Raw genomic sequence first — 25,154 nt, forward strand, 5'->3', positions numbered from 1 at the left:
CATACAGGAAACTCAATTTGAAAAGCTCATGATTAGGTAACGAATTAAACTACATGATATACATTTTGAAACAGCAAACATTGCTAAAAATGGCAACATTTGAACAAGGTGATAACCACATTACCCTGTTTAGAACAGATATGGGTACTACTAGTAACTGTTGTAGACATTTATAAGTATTTCTTGCTATTATTATGTACCAACTGAAAGCGAACTGCCTTTCTAGAGCAAGTATGATCTTGTTATTATAAGTTTCAAGAAGATACTTTTCAGGCAATATGAAGACCTTGCATATAATGTGATGACAGAATTATATTGCAATGATAAAAACAGGGCTAGGACACTATTGATGACAGAGGTGGAAGGATATAACTATACCACAATATTGGAAATAGCTGAAAAGTTTTCACTGATGAAGTTTATGGGACATGCAGCATGTCAAACAAGGCTGGATAAGATTTGGAAAGGCGAAAAGCTCAGTTATACATCGAATGTTAAGGTAAATTGCCTATGAAAATGTAACAACAAAAATAAATCTGATAAGCTCTTAAATTATTCTGTTCATTGATGTCATACACACAAATTGTCCACAGAAACAATCCGAGAGTTTATCATGATCATCTATTTAAGTTGTTCTGTTATATATTACTTTAGGTATCTAAGAACAAAATATTAATAACATCTCAAAAAGATGAAACTAGTAAAAGTAAAATAAATGTAACAGAGTCGATAAATTTAATTAACATTAAAATGAATAAGGTCATCACAGTCATGTTGAAAAAAAACCCAAAGCACTACTAACATACAGAATTTTGACATTTCTTTAAATATGAAGGTCGACTTGTCTAAATGCATTAATATTTCCCCAGTTCTTACACATGTATAGCAAGTATAGTTACTGAATACTATCTTAAAAATATGTTTAGTGAGGCTTGTCATTTAAATCTTAATTCTAAGACTAATCATTTGTCATTTGTTATGTGTATCTTATAGTTGTTTTTAATATTATATAAGGGGGATGTTACGGAGATTAATCATTCTGTATTACTGGTGGTCGATATTTAATTTATGTCTTTCATTTAATTAATAAAAGTTGATGTCAAATTGTTTTTAACAAAATTATGTTGTATTGAATATCGTCTATGCAAAAATGGTATGTTTTGTATTCATAGGCAATAGCTGCTGCTTTTATTCCAATGTTGATAATGTGCTTTGTAAAGATAAATGATAATAAGGTTGAATCAATAGAGTCACCTGGAACGTCGTGTCAGCATGAAAAACGGCCCAACTGGATGATAATATATCACTTTTACAATTCACCTAGGATCAAATTTGTTTTCCATCTTGTAAGTCTACATGTTCAAAATGTATAAAGAACGTTTATCATGTTTTTAATTTACAAAACAAAAACAAAATAAAATAAGGTGACTTGAATATAAGTTAATGATAGACGAACACTATCTAGCAAATCCAACAAATATCCTTCAATCATAGCCTTTGTTATGGTCATATAGGTCATTGATAAAAAGATAATATATCTCTATCAACTATATATACACATGATAAAGGCAACAGTAATATATCGCTTTTCAAAACTCGTAAATCGATGGACGAACGAACAAAATCGGGGTAACACACTAAAACTGAGAAAAAACGCATTTGATATAAGAGGAGAACAAAGACACAACATTAAAATGTAACACACACAGAAATGGACTAAACATTAGTCAAAATCCGATGAGAATAACAAATATAACATCAAAGCCAAATACATGAATTTGGAATAGAAAAGTACCGTGACACGTCTTATAGTAATGTGAATTCACACTCAAATATAAGAAAAAACATACGACACAACGGAAATACAACGTTAAAATGTAACACACACAGAAACGAACTATCATCATTGATAATATAACAATGACCATATTCTTGACTTGATACAGGACATTTTTAAAGAAGAAAATGGTGGCTTGAACCTGGTTTTGTGGCATGCCAAACCTCCTGCTTTATATAAACATATAACATAAAAGTGTAATGATTTTGTGGTCTTTTCCAGTTTGCAACAATTAATTTTTTGTTGGCTTTTTCATAATTTATTCCGATTTTTGCTATTGATAAGAATAATGCGATAGGATATTTTCTCCATATTTCCAAATCGAAAATGAACAAATAAAAATTCGTATGAACATATCAAGCCAAGAATTTGACAGTTTGTTTATTTGTATGATGTGTTTTATCATTTGATTTTGCCATTTGATTAGGGTTTTTCCGTTTTGAATTTTCCTCGGAGTTCATTTTTTTTTTTGTGATTTTACTTTTGAAAGGTTTTTTTCTTTAAAATGCACATATAAAACAGAAACCAATGGTGTTACAAAATATGTGCAAACTACATAATTGTTTCTTCATTTGAAAGGATACATTGACCCAACGTTGCATGTGATATATAATGTACATGTATAACATATTTTTTTCATTTTGAATTGTTCAACTAAGGGCACAATAAGACCCACAAATACATATGTCCTCAGCTCATCAATAACCAAATCATTTAAGACGACTTTTGACTGTTGTGGTGACAAACGTTCGAATACATACAACTATATCAACCTTGAATAAACGATTTTTACAGTAATATAACTATGAAATAATAAAGTTGGCTGACTTTTCTTTATGATAAGTGCGTTTCATGCATGAATAATGCTCCTGCTGAACGGATACGCCAACTATAGACTTCTTTTGTAGTTTACAAATGTTCTGTTTGTTCTTGCAATAGATGGCGTATATGGTTATGATAGTAATGTTTTGCCTATTTATACTGACGGATCTACACCCAATGTCAGATACAAATCCATCAATTTATGAATATATGGTGTATGCAATGGCAGGTTCATTAATGATAGAAGAAATCAGACAGGTAATATACTAGATAATCTATGTATTGTTGATAGCGGAACACGCTTTTGTTTTGCGATCAGGGGTTTCGGTGGCAGTAGTCAAACTAATGTATCACTAGCCTGTTGTCTCTTATGCTATGAGTTCTAGGAACAGGTGCTTTTGACTCAATTCTTAATTGACTCGGAGTTTCCTACCGAAAGCAGCCGGTTCGTCTCGAGAAATCCGGTTTCCTATCATCCACTCATTAAAAATTACCACCACGAAATAGCAAAATAGTGCTAAAAGTGGCGTTCTATACAAATTAATTAATCAATCAGTTGTGTTTGATTTAATGTTACATGGTTTTCCGATCCAATAATCTTGAATTTACATATTAGTAAATTTAGAAGTTATTTATTATTGCTAAACATGATACAGGGTTATAATCGCAATAATTAAAACTTGCATTTTGATATTTTTTCTATGAATTAAACAGTTCCTTTCTAAGTATCACATAAAATAAAATCGAATTTCAGTCTAAAATGACTTAATTGCAATTATAAATGCATGCACTAATGTCTGAATTTACAGTATAATACAGTCTGAGAATTAAAAACGGGAAAGCATATGTTAGGGCTGCACCGTTTAAGCTAATCATAATCCTTATACCTCTGATTTTTTTTATAATATACACATGGAAAAAAGTATTGCAACACCAAATTGAAATTGAAATTAAAAAAACACTCTTTATTTTTTTGTGATAAAATTTGGTAAAATAGAACTAGTTAAACATTATTTAAGTATCACCTGAGTTTAATAAATAATTATCGACTATGGGTCATCGACAACTATTAACTGCAGCAAGATGGCAGATTATCAGCATGAGAGAAGCAGGGATGTCACTGTAACATTCCACTATAAGTCAGAAACCAAGCAATAAACGACGTTAAAGACCTTCCGAGATAAAGAAGACCTCCTTTACCATTTGCTAGGGAAAATCAAACATAATGAAGGTTGGTCAGAAGGAAACCCATTGCATACAATACAATCATAAAAAGAGAGTGGTGAGCATACAGGAGTCTTTTAACAAGAACTGTTCAAGGTCGACTCATCGCTACTGGTTATCGTGCGATAAGACCATTTCGGAGACCTTTGCTTACGAACAGACACACAGTTTTCTGTATCAAATGTAGTGCAGAGCTCGCCAAAGTTGGAAATTAGCATCGTGGAGGAAGATCCATTGTTCCAATGGAATTCGGATCGTCTTCCTTGGCCCGATGGTAGCCCGGATTTACACCATATCGAGAATATATGGTACACTATTGGGTGGGAAATGACACCCCAGTTCAAACACATCATGAAATGCCCTTCATCAGAATGGTTGCTGCTACCTTAGCAACAAATTAGTCGATTTATGGCAGGAATCAGAAGACGTTAAGATTGAAATAAACAATTAATTTCCCCATAGGTGACAATGGTAGCCTTTTTCGAGATACAGACTTTAGAAAGCTGATTTTTTTAACGAAACCTTACGAGAATCAAAGAAAAGTTATTAGGACAGTATTTTTTCGGTCCAAAAAATATAGGTTCGTGTTGCTTTTCTTAGCGTATTTTGTACTTATCTTCCATGCCTATCAATTTTGCCCTTAAAAATACGTGTCTTGTCCTAGCGTTGAAAAGTCATCTCAGTGCCTTTAGGGCTACGGAATAATTTTTATTTTGCCTTTTGTTTAAAGCAGAGTGCACGAAGTCCCTTATAATAAAAAATAACGGGCGCACGTATCGACCAATCAGGATTAGCCATACTCTTAATTCTGAATACCATGTTATGCTCATAAAATGGCTGCGCCCATAAAATCTAACGGTGTATTGTAACCTTAAGATGCGGTTGTCTGTTTGAATAGAGGCTGCGCACAAAGTACTAATTCTTTGGCGTATAACGATCAAACATGATGAGCACAGTCATATGAAGATTAATTTTGAAATTTCTGACATTGTAAAGTTCGACTACAGTAAAAATTGTAAAATGCATTTTTTTTGTACAAAAAACACTTCATTTTGTTATCAAAATTGTGGTTACATAAATCATTTTTTTTTTAAACATTTTTTGTTCGTTTAAATGCCAATGTTATCATTAATTATGTTTCAATAATATTATACAAATATTTTACTATATTCTATCCAAAAAAAGAGGCTGATTTTTCAAGTTTAAAAAAATCAAGGTGTTGCAATACTGTTTTCCATGTGTATACATGATTTGCCTGTAGCTAATCACATATCAGTACATAAGAGAGAAAGACTACTGTTTTCACTTTATTTACACATTTTTGCAAATTTTGATAGTGTTGAAGATTATAACGCAATGCAGACTGCTGTACTCTATGTTTGACATGTTTCTATAATGTCAGTTTGTTTTGTTTAGACATGGTTATCAATTTATTGGAATGTTAAGCATCTACTATACAAGTTTAAGGCCCATTATAAAACAAAGTTTCATCCACCATTTTCTATATGAGAAAAAAGTGAGGAATATGATAGTTGTAACTCATTCGCTTGATGTGTTTGAGATTTGATTTTGCGATTTGATTTAGGACTTTCCGTATTGAGTTTTCTACGGAGTTCGTTTATTTTTATTGTTTTACTTTTTTTAGCATATCAACATTTTATTTAACAAAGCGAAAAAAGTAATACGAAATACGTGCGTTTTTACTGAAACACCAAAAACACAATTATGGAAGGACTCCTTTAATGTCGCCTCGTCATGCTATAATATATGGATATAACGAAACGCGTTAAATCTGTTTGGACCCGCGTAACAATTCAATGTGTTTTGGTTGATTGATACAACTGGTTGCTGTATAATCGGCGAAAATTCTACATCTAGTCCAACATTTAATTATAATAAATTTATTTTCAGGCTTTCGTTATCAAGCAAATGTCAAGGAATTTAATGACCTGGTTTAGTTTCTGGACCCTATATGAAATTGTGATGTACAGTATGTTTTTAACTTCGGTATTTCTAAGATTGACCTTGTCAGCGGATAAATTCTACCATACTCGAATGATGTACGCAATAACACTAGGACTATTCATTGTCAACGGTATGCAGTTTTTTCTCGCGTCTAAACATATTGGTCCGAAAGTGATCATGATTGGAAGAATGGTAGGTTCAGATAATAGATTTGTAGGGTTTACTTAGAAAGTAGGATATTCTCAGAAAGTAGAGTTCAGAGGCAACATTACTTCACCTTAACGTTTAATTAAGCGATATGTTGTACTGAACATCACTATATGTTACCATAATATCTTAAATACCTATGTTACAATAATACCATTTGTCCAATAATTTGATACATTGTGTACCATCCATCAGATGAATAAAAGAATGAAATTTCACTTAATTGAAGTGTTAATACACTGATGAAACATGGGTATATTTGATAATTATTTCATAGTTTTCAATTGCTAAATACAACTGATTCACTATGCACTCTTCATGTGTAGAGAAATTTCATTTCTAGAACAGTTATTAATTTATTTACCTCCTAACAATCTTTTTTTAAGAAGAATAGGTACTTTCAGACATATAAATGTAACATGCATACAGTCATTTTAATTCCATTCCCAGATTGTTTTTTTTCCAAAATTTCATAGTCAAAGTGGCACTGTTGTAGCTAAAATAAGAGTAAGTATGGGAAATTGCATTGTCTATATTTAACAGTGCAATTTAAACATTGCTTTACAAGGTTTTTCTTCTGAATTAGGTTGCTGTTTAGCATTCATACTTGTTCTCACATTTTGTTTCGTATTTTTACAGTTCTTACTTTCATTTTAGATGTACGACATCCTCTTTTTTATATTGATATTTGCTGTATTTGTTTTTGGCTTTGGTGTCGTTTATCAAGCAACGATGTACCCAAATTCTAAACTAGGATTTCAACTGTTCAAGGAAATCATTTACATGCCGTATTGGCAGTTGTATGGAGAACTGTTTTTACCGGAATTCGAAGGTAGTTATTCGTTATTATTACTCCAGAACACAAGTTAGCTTAATATGTCGGCGCTGACGTAAGTTAAAATATAATTCTTTTTTCGTTAACGTTTTTGGTCAATTACAAGTTAATTGTACGAGAAAATATAATCTCCGTCATACTAAGTTTACCTTACATTAATCAAAAGGTAAGTCCCTCAGAAGACACGTTTTTATCTTATTTAAATCTTCAAAAACCCGTTTAACTCATCTTATCAGCCACAATATTACTAACTTGTACTCAGTGCAATTAATAGTATTTGGTGGTAGAAATTAATGTTAAAATTCGATTTTCGATTTGCCAGCCTCGAATGTGATTACTTATTTTTTAGTTATGTGCACTTTACTATAGCATTTTTTTTAATTTTTGTAATTGCTAGACACTTTTAGTTGTGGATTTTATAGGAAAAGAACCATCAACCTGTTCGCATGATGTTACAATTTATTCTAAAGGGAGTATTGCTAGATGCCCAGAGGTTAACCAAATCAACACCTTATTGTTGGCTATTTACATGGTGGTAACACACATAATTCTTGTCAATATTCTCATTGCAATGTTTTCGTAAGTATAATATTTCAGAATTATTAGGTCTTTCCACCTTTCTGTGGAAAGACCTATTGTATTTCTTCTGATTATTAAGTCTTTCCACTTTTCTGTGGAAAGACTTATTGTTTTTGTTCTGATTATTATTATTATTAGGTCTTTCCACTTTTCTGTGGAAAGACCTATTGTATTTCTTCTGATTATTATTATTATTATTATTTTTTTTTTTTTTTTTTTTTCTTCCGCCTAATTTTGATATTGCGACAAATGTTTGTTTCGCAATATGTCGCTTAGATATTTCTCATATTGTATCGTACAGTTTATGCGCTTTTACATTTAACCCTGCTAAGCCGAACACTTTTCGTTGTAAGAGTTATCTCCCTATTCACTGTTTATCATCAGAGTGCATCTCCTTTGTAACAAAAAAAGATAGCGACAAAATTCTTTTTACAAATTGTTCGTTACATCCTGAAGAAAATTTGGCTTATTTGGAGCGAAGCAATTCGATGAAATTTTATATGACTTATCTACCTTTACAAAATTATTTTCTCAATATGTGTTATTAACTAATAAACCGTCAACCGTATAACCCTGGAATGTATTTATTTGAGATCCCTAGGCCCTGTATTAGAAAATGGGGTCAAGGTCAAAGGTCAAGGTCAAGTTCTAAATTCGGAATTTTCCATGTTTTTGCATTTTCTCCAACCCTTGAAAAGGTACATATTAAAGAACAAGTGCAAAATGATTGCTATATAGTTATGAAGATATGTTACATTTGGTCTGATACAATTAAATAGCATCTAATAGGAGTTAGTGCCCCTGAAATGTCTTGATATGAGGTTATTTGATTATAACTTCAACTAAGTGCATTTCAATGGCATTTGACCTTGTGCAAAAGGTTGGATGATAAATGACCTTGAAAAATGACTACCGGAAGTGACCTTGAGAAAACCGGAAGTAACCTTTTTTTGCAATTTTTTCGTATAAAAGTACTCAGAATCGATATATTTTGTCATATAGATACATAAACTGATTACTGAAGACTAAAAATGACTTCCAACAAACCGGAAGTGACCATGTATCTCCCATTCTAAATACAAAAGTATATAGAAACTATATATTTTTGGAATCAGTGTGAAAGAAGCTATCATATTAGACCGGAAGTGACATTCATTTCACCGGAAGTAGCATATTATCTCCTTTTTATCACTTAAAAATATGATTAAACCATTATTTATCGTATCAGTATGAACAACTATCTTCTTATCAAAATTTCTTTGATATGGAAAGACCTTCAATTGTTCTCTGAACAATTGGTTTTTAATTATTATTATTTTTTTTTTTTTTTCCGCCAAATTTTGTTCTTGCGATAAATGTTTGCTTCGCAATATGTCGCTTAGATATTTCTCATATTGTATCGTATAGTTTATGCGCTTTTAAATTTCACCCTGCTAAGACGAACAATTTTCTCTGTAAGAGTTATCTCCCTATTCACTGTTTATCATGTGTGTGCATCTCCTTCGTAACAAAAAAAGATAGCGACAAAATTTTTTTTACAAATTGTTCGTTACATCCTCAGAAAATTTTGGCTTATTTGGATCGAAGCGATTCGATGAAATTTTATAGGAGTTATCTATCTTTACGGAATAAATTTGTCGGTATGTTTTTTTAACTCATAAACCGTTAACCGTATAACCCTGGAATGTTTTTATTTGAGTCCCCTGATTCCTAACTTAGAAAATTAAGTCAAGGTCAAAGGTCAAGGTCATATTTTAGATTTTCATATCTCTTTGATTTCCCTATAATTCTTGAATGGTTATAGATACAGAAAATTTAAGCAGTGAAAAATGTTAAATACTTCAAGGGGCAACTTTTTCACATTATGACTATATTGATTTTACCATCATGTAAGGGACATAACTCCCATCGATGGTTTTTAAAAAGCCATTTTTAGGCAAAACTCTTAAACAAAAGGTCCTTGACCCATAGGGTCTTTTGCAATGACCTTGTGGAGCAATGACCTTGACGAAGGTCACAAGGTCAAAGGTCAAGGTCATCAAATTATGTGGTTTTGGCACTATTTAAACAGTTTTATGTGTGTTTGAATTTCAACCAACCAACCAACCAACCAACCAACCAACCAACCAACCAACCAACCAACCAACCAACCAATCAATCAATCAATCAATGCATGTTTCCGTTTCATGTGTTAAATACGGGATCCGAGATGGTTTTTTTTCGCTCGTTAAAATTGAGCCTATCAAACGTGTTTAACCAGCCAACGTGTTTAAACTACGTGTTTAAGCAACATGTTTACAACGTGTTTAACCAACCAACCAACCAACCAACCAATAAATCAATGCATGTTTCCGTTTCATGTGTTAAATACGGGATCCAAGATGTTTTTTTTTCGCTTGTTTAAATTGAGCCTATCAAACGTGTTTAACCAGCCAACGTGTTTAACCAACGTGTTTAACCAACATGTTTAACCAACGTGTTTAACCAACCAACCAACCAATCAACCAATCAATGCATGTTTCCGTTTCATGTGTTAAAAACGGGATCCAAGATGGTTTTTTTTTTCGCTTGTTTAAATTGAGCCTATCCAACGTGTTTAACCAGCCAACGTGTTTAACCAACGTGTTTAACCAGCCAACGTGTTTAACCAACATGTTTAACCAACGTGTTTAACCAACCAACCAATCAATGCATGTTTCCGTTTCATGTGTTAAATACGGGATCCAAGATGGTTTTTTATCGCTTGTTAAAATTGAGCCTATCAAACGTGTTTAAACTACGTGTTTAACCAGCATGTTTAACCAACGTGTTTAACCAGCATGTTTAACCAACGTGTTTAATCAACCAACCAACCAACCAACCAACCAACCAACCAACCAATAAATCAATGCATGTTTCCGTTTCATGTGTTAAATACGGGATCCAAGATGGTTTTTTTTTCGCTTGTTTAAATTGAGCCTATCAAACGTGTTTAACTAGCCAACGTGTTTAACCAACGTGTTTAACCAACCAACCAACCAACCAACCAACCAACCAACCAATCAACCAATCAATGCATGTTTCCGTTTCATTTGTTAAATACGGGATCCAAGATGTTTTTTTTCGCTTGTTTAAATTGAGCCTTTCCAACGTGTTTAACCAGCCAACGTGTTTAACCAACGTGTTCAACCAACATGTTTAACTAACGTGTTTAACCAACCAACCAACCAATCAATCACTTAATGTATGTTTCCGTGTCATGCGTTTAATACAGGATGCAAGGTCTCTTGAGGTTTTTTTTCCCTTGTTCTAAGTGACCCTATCAAACGTGTTTAATCAACCAACCAACCAACCAACCAACAAACCAACCAACCAACCAATCAATCAACCAACTAATCAATCAATCAATATGTATGACTGTTTATTTATGACAGTATATTGAAGGAACAAACTCTCAATTATTCAAGAAAATTTTTATTTTATTATTGTTCTTACGTCTCTTCTGAAAAAAAATCCACATATTCTCTGAAACTACAAGTCCAATCGACCTGAAAATTTGCAGTCAGCAGGGCATACATGTACTGAAGGTTCATAAAAAAACTTTTTGCAGATATCTCTCAAGACTTTTCCTAGAAAAAAGAAATGGCAATGCAGTAAAAATCGCTTGCTAGGTCCGTCAATCTCAGTAAAAACCTACAATAAAATGTCCGCTCCGAGATTGAAATACTAATCTGTGTTACAAACAGGTGCTGAAAAATGGACATTATCAAAAAATAATCATTAAATGTGTTTTAAAGTTACACCGGATCGATTAAATCCAAAACATGCACTGCTGGTGAACTGTGATCAAAATGTCAATTTCCTACAATGACAAAAGAAATTACATTGTGTACATTCCGTCTCTATACATGTTGTCTGTTCAACGTCTCCACCTAAAAAGAAATAAAAAGACTAAGTTTTTCTTAATATAAACCCGCGTCACGTGATGTCTCCTCAATCTTGCGCGCGCGCTGTATCTAAAATAATAGAAAAACTTTCCAAACTAAACATGAAACTTCTCCGGTAACATAATAATATAGACCCCATACCAAAGCAAACAAACAAACAAATAAACAAATACCCCCCCCCCTTTTTCCAAATCAATCAATAAAAAAAAATCAATTATCCATTCATCAGAGGGGATAGACTGCCTAACAATTGTTTTCAAAACAATTGCTTTATATTTATTATTTTTTTTTTTTTTTTTTTTTTCTTCCGCCTAATTTTGATATTGCGACAAATGTTTGTTTCGCAATATGTCGCTTAGATATTTCTCATATTGTATCGTACAGTTAATGCGCTTCTACATTTCACCCTGCTAAGCCGAACACTTTTCTTTGTAAGAGTTATCTCCCTATTCACTGTTTATCATCAGAGTGCATCTCCTTCGTAACAAAAAAAGATAGCGACAAAATTCTTTTTACAAATTGTTCGTTACATCCTAAGGAAAATTTGGCTTATTTGGATCGAAGCGATTCGATGAAATTTTATAGGAGTTATCTACCTTTACAAAATTATTTTCTCAATATGTGTTATTAACTAATAAACCGTCAACCATATAACCCTGGAATGTATTTATTTGAGATCCCTAGGCCCTTTATTAGAAAATGGGGTCAAGGTCAAAGGTCAAGGTCAAGTTCTAAATTCGGAATTTTCCATGTTTTTGCATTTTCTCCAACCCTTGAAAAGGTATATATTAAAGAACAAGTGCAAAATGATTGCTATATAGTTATGAAGATATTTTACATTTGGTCTGATACAATTAAATAGCATCTAATAGGAGTTAGTGCCCCTGAAATGTCTTGATATGAGGTTATTTGATTATAACTTCAACTAAGTGCATTTTAATGGCATTTGACCTTGTGCAAAAGGTTGGATGACAAATGACCTTGAAAAATGACTACCGGAAGTGACCTTGAGAAAACCGGAAGTAACCTTCTTTGCAATTTTTTCGTATAAAAGTACTCAAAATCCATATATTTTGTCATATAGATACATAAACTGATTACTGAAGACTAAAAATGACTTCCAACAAACCGGAAGTGACCATGTATCTCCCATTCTAAATACAAAAGTATATAGAAACTATATATTTTTGGAATCAGTGTGAAAGAAGCTGTCATATTAGACCGGAAGTGACATTCATTTCACCGGAAGTAGCATATTATCTCCTTTATATCACTTAAAAATATGATTAAACCATTATTTATCGTATCAGTATGAACAACTATCTTCTTATCAAAATTTCTTTGATATGGAAAGACCTTCAATTGTTCTCTGAACAATTGGTTTTTAATTTCTGTCTTTAATTGCATTTAAAATCAAACCGAAGTGCTTAAACTTTCTCCTTATTACACTGGATATGTCTTTAATTACGAATATCAATTCTTTGGTATTTACCACTTGGATTTAGTCTGAGGATTAGATAAGGCCAATTAAAATTAATTGATAGATTTTCATCCCCGCCCGCCCCTCTGAAATCTTCCCGCCCCGATTTTTTTTATTTTTGAAAAAATTACGATTTCCGGATTTTGTTCATTTCCGTTACCGGTAACCGTCTATAACTTCGTTTCAATTAAACTTCCTGTTTCACAATTTCGGTTTTCGTATTTCTTAGAGTATTCTTACTAAATTATTAAGTCGATATATTCTGCTGATCTATGATGACAACATCATTTACCGAGAATAGAGATTGATTACGAGAAAGGCGTGAAATATTCGGGTTACGAGTAATACGCTGTGTCCAAGAACGCAAATCGCCGTATGTCACAAATGTCACGTTGTGATTTAATAAAACACCTTGGATTTTATTATATTTATACAATAACTTTGTGTCAAGAAATTTGGACTGTGAATGAAACCCAAAAGCGTAAGAATCGTGGAACACATTGGTACAAAAAATCATGACTGGAATAAAGGAATTGACACAAACATGAACTTGTTAGATTGATGACCGTATATTGAGTTCAGAAAGTCGACAAACATACGCATTTTTAATTTATCAATTTATCGCAAGCCCTTAGATTTAGATTTAGCCATGCCTTTCGATTTTTGTAGACAAACAGCAAACATCATCTGTCCCAATACCCACAATAGTCATTAAACAACTTTGTGTTCTACATTCGCATCTTGCATATTTAAAAGGACCAATCTTATTTTTCAACACTGTTTGAGTTTTCATTTTATTCTGTACTTATAATACTTGTGTTGCATACCAATGCATTTGCTTCATTTTATTAGGACAACAAACGATTGCTTAGAAAGCAAAATAAAGTTGGTGTAGGTAGTCCAACTGAAGAGAGCATTTCTCCATGTTTCTGCTGTTTACTATAAAATAGTTTTCTAAAGCCGCAATTACATGTAGAACAGTGGTGGCCAATCAGAGATATGTATTTAAAGTATTTTGATGTTGGATGTGTACGGATTGATAGTTTAGTGTTATGTAGCAGAAAGAGCCCGTTATTAGTTAATGTTTAGCTCCCTTTGGTAAAACTCTAAATTTCATATTTGATGTATTTCATTGTTAATTAATTTACATGAAGCTTATTAAGGATATATTTGTTAAATTACATAGCTTTTGCTATTTTAATTCATTGGTTAAAGATATTTATTTATATTATAAAGTTTAATATTTGCATCGTTGCAAATTCTTTGGTTACCTTCTGTGAGAAATTTATATATTTTATATAACTAGTTTTAGATTCTTATTATGAATCCTCTAAGGACTGACCTTCAGTCCAATTAAGGAAAGCCGAGCTTCCCAAATCGTTTAGGTTAGTGCATTAGCTACATGCCTCCATAGTGCGGGTTAATTAGAAGTAATTGAATGCTCCAATTCTATTTCACCTTTGGCTCTACATAATAAAAGTTGTACTTTGTTGAATAAATTATATATTGTTTTCAGTTATTGGTTTTCATTTACTTAGATATATTATAGCGCATCACTTTTGTCATCAGTCGTTTTCCGCACACATCAGTTTACAAACTAGAATTAGCTGTGGTCCGCATCCCCGAATCTTAGGCAGAATTGTTCCGGCTACAGTTAGATGTATGATTTTTTTTTATTAGTTGTTAGTGGCTTTGAACTAGCTGTCAGATAACTACGAGTACTCTCAGATCTGTTCTTAGTGTCTTTTTGTTATCGGGATCATAAATGAGACCGTTAGTTTTCTCTTTTGAATTGTTTTACATTGTCATATCGGGGCCTTTTAAAGCTGACTATGCGGTATGGGCTTTGCTCATTGTTGAAGGCCGTACAGTGACCTATAGTTGTTAATGTATGTGTCATTTTTGGTTTCTTGTGGACAGTTGTCTCATTGGCAATCATACCACATCTTCTTTTTTATATTAAGCATTTGAAAAATCATACAAAATACCTTATGCATGTATTTACATGATATAAGCTTATTATTACACTTGCATATATGAATAACACGTGACAAGAAGGTTTCATATGAAATAAAATTTTAAAAATAAAATCCTCCCACCCGCCCCATTTAAAAAAAAAATTTGGATGAAAATCTACTAATTAATTTTAGTTGGCCTAACATACACATTATATTATCTAATCCTCAATATTACAGCTATTGATTAGTATTCGATTACAGCCCTTCATGCTTTCCCCAAAAAGACATATATCAATACCTTCAAGAAGATTGCAAACATTGATTATTTTAAGAATACTGACGATTATCCTGACTTGCTTAAAAAAATCTGTCATCGTTACTCATACATGTGACAAAATGAGTCATTATGATTCATTGAAAAATACACGTAACACATTTTGATATACAATCAAATGTAACAGTCTACACAAAAGTACCTCAGACATTAAAATTCCTAACTTATCGAAATGGACTTAGATAGATTCCACCGACCATTTAGTCCTACAAATGTTATTTTCTTTGGTTCAACCTAGACACAATCTTACAACTGTCAATATAAAGCAGAATCCGAAAGAATATGTGTATTAAATTTGAATATTATAAGTATACTAATCTATTTTAAGAAATAATATATTGTCACATTTGATTTTACCATTTTGTGTTTTCAAAATATAGTAAAGTGAAATTTCCTACATTTTTTTTGTAAATTCCATATGTCAGTATTCAGCTCCTATTATGCGTCGTCTATTCTTCACATTCAAATTGGTTATCTATTGAGAAAGTTGCATTATTGGTTGAAATAAGTCTTTTTTTCCAAATTAATTATTCAACAGTAAGGGAAGTTTATAAAAACAAATTATAGGAAAATAACAACAATTTAGCTCACCTTTAATACTGCTTTAAACTATAAATGTCAAAATGATTTAACGTTAAAGTGGTTTTGATATATTACTTGCAGTATTATCATGATTATATTATATATATATCATGTCTATAGTTAAATGATTTGATTATTTGCTAGGAATACATTCACCAAAGTTCAAAACAACAACGAACTGGTTTGGAAGTTTCACAGATATTCCCTCGTACAGGAGTATTATGATAAATCTATGTTGATACCTCCTTTGATTATCTTAAGTCACATGGTCAGCATGGTTCAGTGTATATATCTTAAGTGTAGAGGTATCACACATAGACATAACATGTTCAGTACGTATTATGTAAATGAATTAGATTTAAAATTAAGTTATTATGATTATGATTAAAAATAATTTTGATATGTTGGTTCAAAATGAACATGTCTGTTGGTGTTGCTAACTAGGACTATAAATGGATTCAGTTTAACAATAAAAAGATGTAAGAAGATTTAATTTGATTGCCAATGAGACAACTCTCAATTCAAGTAACAATTTATAAAAAATAAATATATATGACACTTTTGATTTCATATAAGTTCAGCGAAAGTGTTAACTAGTTCAATTATAACAACAATTGTATAGTCAAAATAGTTTTTCAACGTTTGGTGTAAAGAAATTGATATATATATATATATATAATGCTTAGCTTAGTTAACATAAGATGATTTGCATGGTGGGCCTTTTGAAACCAACTATACGTCAGCTGTATATCTCCCGTTTCTGAAGCTGTTTGGCTGATTATTATTGCTAACAAACGTTTCTTTGTCACGCTAGTGAATACTTGTCTTACTTTCAAACATCCTAATACATTTTTTTCTATTTCGTTTTTGCTGTCTAATCATATTGCAAAATTTAGGGTGCTTTGCTGATTGCATAGTGTCCATTTTGCATTATCATGACGACAGCCATTACAATAGAGTTGTATATGCCCCTTAAATAAAAATGAACATTTGCCTTTTCTTATGCTTTATCAACAGTTTGTCAACAATTTGTTCGCATATAGGTCAATTGTAAAATTGAGAAAGGAAATGGAGAACGTGCCAAAGCGACAACAACCAGACCATAGAGCAGACAACAGCCAAAGTCCACCAATGGTTCTTCAATGTAGCAAGAAACTCCCGTGCCCGTAGGCGTCCTTCAGCTAGCCCCTTAAAAAATATGTATACTAGTACAGTGATAATGGACGTCATACTAAACTCCGAATTATACATTTTTATAGGGTTCTGTTCGTATACCAAAAGAAGATAAAAAAATTTTAGTTTGAAAATGGAAGCGTTAACATTGTATAATTGCTATATAAAATCGCGGGAAAGCAAGGTTTAAAACAGAAATCATAATATCTTCAAGATATTTTACATAATTTGTCCACATATGGGGAAACACTTTGTAGATTGAACTTAAAAGTTAAATAACTTTCAACTTACCTGTTTTCTTAAGTTTTCGGCCAAATTCTTTTAAAAACATGATGATTTTAACCTTCCCTTTGCAAAGTCACATTAGTTTTAGATCCATGACGGAGAAGGACTAGATTATCCGAAAATTTAATATAATATTGTCGATACTAAACTAAGGGAAGTAATTCACTCACAAGGGTCAAGGTCATGTGGTACAAATCATATGAATAACGTGTCTTTGATTTTGCTATATGTATACATAAACACACAATCCTACTTCATTTAGCGCTGTGAAATCAAACAGAAAACTCGTTTATTCTTTGTTAATACTGTCACTATAAACAATATTAAATTTCAGAGATGAAGCGAACCGATTTGTCAAACAAAGTAGAAGAGAAGGCAGTTTACAGATATTTCAATCTGCCGACTCGGATGAGACGATATCATGCCAAAACCATGGAGGCCGAAAAAGACGAGTATTGTTCAATTTTCCTATTTTCTTGAGTGTTTATTTATTTATATTATATTTCTTAACATGTTGAATGTATGTTTGTAATAATAACTGTTTAATCTTATTGATTCTTTCTGATATACATTAGAACCAATTTAAGACAAAGACTTCATATTGATTCGGCCTTCACCTGTTTTAACGGCTTGCATGAAGTGAGGGAGAAATTTATTCCATATGTAAATTATTTATTTTCACTTCGGTAAAACCAAAAAAGCCAAGGTACAAGTGTTCCTTCTCTTTTCAGATTAGAGTAAAACTTTTTGATAATTCATGTATGCCAAAGGTCTATTACTTTCCACAGGATATGTACCAAATAGAAATTTAGAAATAGTTAACTGCAAACTAAAATAGAAATTTGTACTTTTCAAATTTATCAGTCTGTAAACAAATGTCATGACAGGAAACGGAAAACGACGAAGAAAGGAAAATTAATAGAATACAAATCACAAAACATGATAAAATACTTAGTAGCAAGAGCCCCATTAAAACAAAGGGATGATCTATGATGATATTTTGTTTATTTTTGTTTTTGTTTTTTTCAGGCTTGAAGCTAGTTATGAACAAGATAACGAACTCAACTTACAAGAGTAATTTGATTTACTTTCGTCTGAAATGGATTCAATGCAGGAAAATCAGTTCAAAACTTTGCTGGCTATTAACCAATTGAAAGAAAAACAGCAGAAGCTATTGATAGTTGATGTTAATTCCAAAACACATGGCCAAATATTTGTACCAATGGAAGTGTCTATAAAGCGATAAAAAACGTGAGGGTACCCAAGTTGCACCAATGTTGACCTTTTTTTAACCTATGATAATATATGCTCCGTACACTTTGTGTTTATTTTGTAGATGTATCATTATTAACTACATGTTTTCACCTATTAAATTTTGAATCCATATCGAATCATAGGAAAAAATGGTCTGAACTGACCTCCAAACCATAAATGATTCTGTAATAAAGAGTACCTAAATTGCATCGTCAACAGAGCTTTTGTTAAATTTCTTCAAATATTCTGAACAATTGGATATACATCCATTATTACTTTATGTTTCGTTATGAAAATGAAAGCTTGTAACATATTGTATTTAATTATTTTAAAACGATGACGTTTTGATGACGTCAAATGGCGACGGTTTCATACATTTTTTTCAGTAAACACTTCATCTATAGATAAATACTGCGGAAGATTTGTGTATATCTAAATATATATTTCTATGTTTAAAGACGTCATAGTATCAAATCACAAACATACAAATTGTTTAGGCTCTAGGTAATCTTCTTAGATTTCCGCTGCTTCTTGTGCTAAATAGGTGCAATTTGGGTACTCGATGCAATTTGGGTACAGTTACGTTACCCTTTTAACGCCTAAATCTTTAATAACATTTTCAGTTTTTGACATCCAGTTTCAATAACGCAAATGTACATTTTTTACCATACATTTTCTCAAATATTCATATAAAACAATATCAATCAATGTAAATATTAGGTGTGGAATGTAGTTGACCTTTTGTTTTCTACTATCATAGTTTTATGCATTTTAGTTGTCACATTTCAAATTAAAGGCCTCATGACTAGTTCTCATGACTTGTTTGTGATTGTTCTGAGTGGTATCGTTTGCAGTGATTTTTAGACATTTAATTTCTCATGCATCTTAATATGCACTAGTGAATCATGTAAGATCTCAATAGCTGTTAACTAACTATATTTCAGTTGTTGTCGTTTGCTGAATAGGTTCATCATAAGTGTTTCTCTTTTCTAATTTTATATCGATTAGAACAATGGTATTAATTTTTACATGATTTAAGATTAGTCTTTTTGGGACTCTTAATATCTTGCTGATCGTTGTTAGCCAAGACCCGTGTTGAAGGCCTATGTTTAACCTATAACGGTTTGACTTTTTTTACAAATTGGACTTAGATGGAGGGTATCTCATTAGCACTCATGTCACATCTTTTTTATATCTATTAACAGTATATTATTTAGGAAAGTCGAATCGTTCAGACAATAATAAGTCTCAATTACCGCTGTAAATGCACTTCTGTTTGAAAAATCGTTGATTTAATGTTCAGTACATTAAGTAGAAGCTGCTGAACAGTACTGAGTTTATTAGTTCCTTATAGTCTAAAAAGTAATGACTTTGCTTTAGTGAATAAGAGTGAAAGTCCAATAAGAGACTAAACACTAAATGATTTACTATTAACTGTTTTCATATGATATTAAAATCACAACGACCGGTTTAAAGTTAAAACTGTTACTGGTGAATTTTAGGGTGTGGTAGATTTTTTTATTTATTTTCTCTTCTGGTCCTTGAAAAGAAATTCCTAAAGTCTAAAAAGTACTGAAAAAAAGTAAGATCACAAAAATACTGACCTCCGAGGAAAATTCAAAACGAAAAGTCCCTAATCAAATGGCAAAATCAAATGATAAAACACATCAAACGAATGGACAACAACTGTCATATTCCTGACTTGGTACAGGCATTTTTGAACCTAGTGTTTTAGCGCTTAACCTCAAATTCTGTTATTTGTACAACGATGCGTGAATAAAACAGACAAAATCGGTTAAATAGTCAAAATATGGTAACAGCAGTCATCACTTTGTATGTGTGATACAATCTCAAAACAAGCAAACATTAACAAAGAAGCACAGAAAGAATCTATCAAATTAAAAAAAAAATAGGGATGGCAACGGGTACTTGAGTACTCGGGTACTCGCTCGGAAGGTCGAGTCCTCGAGTACAGTTTTAGTAGTCGGATACTCGTTTGCCTGTTATACATCTCGAGATATTTTTCCTCACATTTCCACTTACTTTAGTTCCGTTGAAATATCCCCTTCAAAAACTTTATAAAGTCAATTAACAACATAAATATGTTTATCCTGAGGCTACTATTTGTTATAGTAGTACCAGCAACGTCCTTTCCTTCCGAGGGAATGTTACATGTGCACTACTTGTAACGAAAATAGATAGTCAAACCGTCTTTCGTCTGAAATAGCTGACCAGATCATATTTCAATACAAGAACAAAATCAAAGTGACCTGCAGTGAAAGCTACACAACTGATAAGAGACATTTTTAACGGTGTTTGAACACGGATCAACACTTTCATGGATTAATAATTAACTCATCAAAAGCCTAAAAAGTTACCTTTGTTTATTAATCAAGACTTCTATGTAATCGTTATTTGTATGCGATTTACATTTAAATTAATTTAATTAGCCGGTATTTGAAACTTAACTATAATTGTTTAATTTACAATTTAGAAGTACGAAGCGAAATTCAAACCCAAAAGTCGAAAATAAACTGACAAAAAAAAGGAAATCAGACAATAGAATAAAGCACAGAAACAGTAAGACCGAGCAACACGAAAAAGCACAAATAATTTGAAGTCCAATCTATATTGTTGTGGACAAATTAATGGACAAGTCGTATTATAAAAATACCAACTCCTTAGGTACAGATGATACATATACTGTCTACATTGTCGGACTTTATATGGAAATATTTTTCATTTTATTAGAATGACTAAAGGTTCATGAACACGTACACAAACGATAACTGCTATTAACTGCTATTATGATAAGTTATTTGAAGAAACGGCAGTCGGTAATTCGTTGTTTAATTGACACATCAAACAGAGGTGCAAGCTATGCTATTAGAACGTTCGTCTTTCGTTAATATGTTTACGATAGGTTATAACAAAAACCCTGCATCCCATCTAAAATCTTAATCTTTTTATAGACGTTTAAGATTCATCCGAGTACTCGTGAGTACTCAAGTATCATAACCGAGTATCCGAGTATTAAAATTCAGATCTTTTGACATCCCTATAAAAAACACATTCATTGTTTTGCGTGTTTGCCGTCAGAAAATATAAACAGAATTTCACATTGGGAATCCGGCTTACTATCCTCCACTCATTTAAAATTGCCACCACGAAATGGCAATATAGTGCTGAAAGTGGCGTTTAACACCAATTAATTAATCAATCAATTGTGTTCGTATTTTATGTTTTGTGGTTTTCCGATTCCAATAATCTTGAGTTTACAGATTAGTATATTGTAAATTTAGAAATTATTGCGATGTTTTTATTATTGCTAAACATGCGACAGGGTTATAATCGCAATAATTAAAACTTGAATTTTCAAAAAACAAATTGTGTATTAAACAGTTCTTTTCAGAATATTACAACAACTAAAATAAGATTTTAGTCTAATTGCAATAATAAATGCACGCACTAATTTCTATATTTACAGTATTATAAACATGTAAAAAAAAAAGAGGAAAGAATAAGTTAGGGCTGCATCGTTTAAGCTAATCAAAGAACATAAGATGCGTATTATACATGTTATAACATATGAATTGTCCAGAAATATCTGGTTGCAGGGAAGCCAATCACGCTGAATATACAAATCTACAACATTGTGACATATATCTACACCGCTGATACCATCTCTTCGTTCCTCCCAACAATTATCAGAATCCTTATGATAGACAGCTGTACTAAACTAGGAGCAATATTTGTCTTAGTTTTCTTATTACACTGCCCTATTTTCAATTTTAACAGGATATAATATTTTGTTTACAATGGTTTGCGCTCACAAGAAAGATTTGATATGTAATAGGGCAGTTGTCATCTTAGACGTTGACTAAACTAAAACATCATTGCCGTTTGACATTTTTTTTTTATTTTCACTAGCACGTCTAACACAAATAATTCTGGTGTAAGCTGCTCACAAATGACTCATCTTAGATCGTTTACTTGACAACTGTTATGCTTAGAAGAAGTGTTTGACATCCTGTTTAGTAAATGATACTGGAGAGTCATTCAGTAGAGAGAATTTGATGTGTTAACTGTTTCATACTGTACAATCGTTTCTTTCAATAACACATATTGAACGAAAATCATCCTCTACAGTTTCCCTAAAACGATAACACACTCAGACAAAAACAACCACAGTAGAGGTTTAACTTTTGGTGAAAGAGTTACACGCTTACCTAAGTGCTACTTTTGAAACGCTCGCTTCTGAATGAATGTAAAAAATGTATCACATTTTGACAGTATATGTATAATACCTGTACTACATATTTAGTCATGTACAATCTAATTTGGTGTTTTATTTATTAGATAACAATACTAAATAGACAATTAAATTAGTACTTGATCTATGAATTAAAAAGAGAATATTAAAAAAACAATAAATATCTCTTCATTAAAAATGCATACACTTAAATAAGAAAATGTAGATGTGTGTGGTGACCACAGTATTAAAGATTTCCTTGATTCGAAATCACCTGCAGTAGATGACATTTAATTTCGAAATGTATTAATTCATTAAAAACACAGAAAAAAAAGAAAAAAAAAACAATTTAAAAAAAACATCAACTTCTCTGGTAGTAAGACTGGCTAATCTGAAAAATTGGATAGGCAATGCTCACATTAATTCTGTACCGATACAGTGTGTTAAAAGTCTTCTTGTTTTCTTAAGGAGTGAGATACAAAACATACATAAATTGTACGAAAAAGGGAAAACTTATAGCAATTCATAACCATCAAAGCTGGTATATAGCCCAAATACAAGTTACATTAAATAACAAAACAAAAACATTTCAAATAGTATTAACAGGTCAAATGAACAAGCAAGTACGATTTGAAGTTCACTTAAATCGTTTTGTTTTTGAAAAATACAATATTTTAAATCAATAAATATTTCGAAACAAAATATACTTCTTCAGAATCATTAAGCTGCAATTAACCGTGTGAATGCTTGAATATTGCTTCTTACTTTTCTGACACACCCATCCACTCAAATCAATCAATGTTTTCGTAGATAGTAGATGTTTTTGTGTTCTGTTAAATTGTTCCTTTTAAAATTGTTATACGATGATGACTGATGTACCCATATTTTGACTATTTTATTTATTGTGGTTGTTTATTTAACGCATCAATGTAAATATAACGGAATTTGATGAGACTGTTATTAAAGTGAGAGGGTTAGCGCTATAGAACCAGTTTTAATCCACCATTTTCTACATTTGAAAATGCCTGTACCAAGTCAGGAATATGACAGTTCTTGTCCATTCTTTTTTTATGCGTTTTGTTATTTGATTTTGCCATGTGATTATGGATTTTCCGAATTGATTTTCCTCTAAGTTCAGTATTTTTGTGATTTTACTTTTTACAAAAATAAACGATATATCTTTACATTCTACTGGAATAAATACAAAATATACTGTACATTCAGTTTTATTTGCGGGATATCAGTTTTTGTGGATTTCATAAGTTTAAAACAACGACGAATTGTATGTTCAATGAAAAACTAATTTATGTGATTACGGCTGATTTGCTCATATGATTTAATGATTTTAAGTAATTCCCTTCGCATACTATGTCACACTTAGATATACATTTGTAACAAGTAATTGGATGAAAACTAATAAGTAATATTGTTATTTGATATGGATTCAGACAAATTATTCAGTAGTTTCTGTATTAAAGTGTTTCAACTTTTTTTTTACAGAATTTAGAGTTTCTACGAGATTCTACGAGATTCTTCTATATTATATTTACATCACAACACAACTAACTAAAATTGTTCTTGTAAACGTGGATCTGTTTCTTCCTCGTAACTAGCTGCAAACCTGAAAAGATCACAACAATCAGAACAAACCTTTTAATACCTCAAAGAGTAAACTAGATGATTTATTTATTCTTTGATGATAAACAAGGGGTAAAAAAAAATGAAACCTAATTTGCACTCGATATCAATTTATCCTTCAAATTATTGATAGTTTATTTAAAAGAAAAATATAAATGCTTCAAAACTTTGCATATCTAATGGCCAACTCAAATAATGTTTTTTTTTTTAGTTTATTTAGAAAACAAAACTGGTTGCAGATAAAAATAAGAAAAAACAATACCTGTTTTTTGCAGCCTCCATGTTTTCTGCATCCTGTCTTCTAACATGTCTAAGACGGGCTAAAGCATTAAGATAACTACTAACAGCTTCTTTTTCTAGAATAACTAACTTTTCATTCGCTGCATCACTCCGCTTCTCTTCTGTAATGATATACACACGAATGCAGCGGTATTTCTTTTTCAATTTTGTTGAAAATTGGAGTTTAGTTTTATTTCTTTCAATGTTAAAGAACACACTGAATAATTACATAAAACAAAAAACATCACGACAATACAAGTGGAATTATGTTTATCTAAATGGTAATATAGGTGCAATATCACATGTATTTATGTTCTAACAATAGTCAATGTCTTATATTATATCTTAAAATTGTTGCTTCAATAGTGTAATCTTCAATTGTTTTTGTTTATTAACATCAATCTTGTCATTTGTTAGATAACTGACCTGATTTGTATGCCTTCATCATAACGCTTTGGACTAGATATTTGTATATTTAGAAATAGATTACCAAACACTTAATCTTTTTTCATATTAGACAATAA

At 31.6% G+C, this 25,154-nt stretch overlaps 1 protein-coding gene across 1 annotated transcript; it reads left to right on the forward strand.

Moving 5' to 3' along the window:
• The first annotated feature begins 255 nt into the window (after positions 1 to 255).
• On the forward strand, positions 256 to 19,230 carry LOC143058852 (transient receptor potential cation channel subfamily M member 1-like). The gene is made up of 9 exons (XM_076232328.1): positions 256 to 499; positions 1,173 to 1,346; positions 2,777 to 2,917; positions 5,795 to 6,040; positions 6,713 to 6,887; positions 7,313 to 7,469; positions 15,894 to 16,081; positions 17,542 to 17,659; positions 18,237 to 19,230. The coding sequence occupies exons 1-9, from the start codon at positions 302 to 304 to the stop codon at positions 18,283 to 18,285; spliced, it is 1,446 nt and encodes a 481-aa protein (XP_076088443.1). The 5' UTR covers positions 256 to 301; the 3' UTR covers positions 18,286 to 19,230.
• The last annotated feature ends 5,924 nt before the right edge of the window (positions 19,231 to 25,154 follow it).

The sequence above is a fragment of the Mytilus galloprovincialis genome, chromosome 14, assembly GCF_965363235.1.
Source record: "Mytilus galloprovincialis chromosome 14, xbMytGall1.hap1.1, whole genome shotgun sequence".
Lineage (NCBI taxonomy): Eukaryota > Metazoa > Mollusca > Bivalvia > Mytilida > Mytilidae > Mytilus > Mytilus galloprovincialis.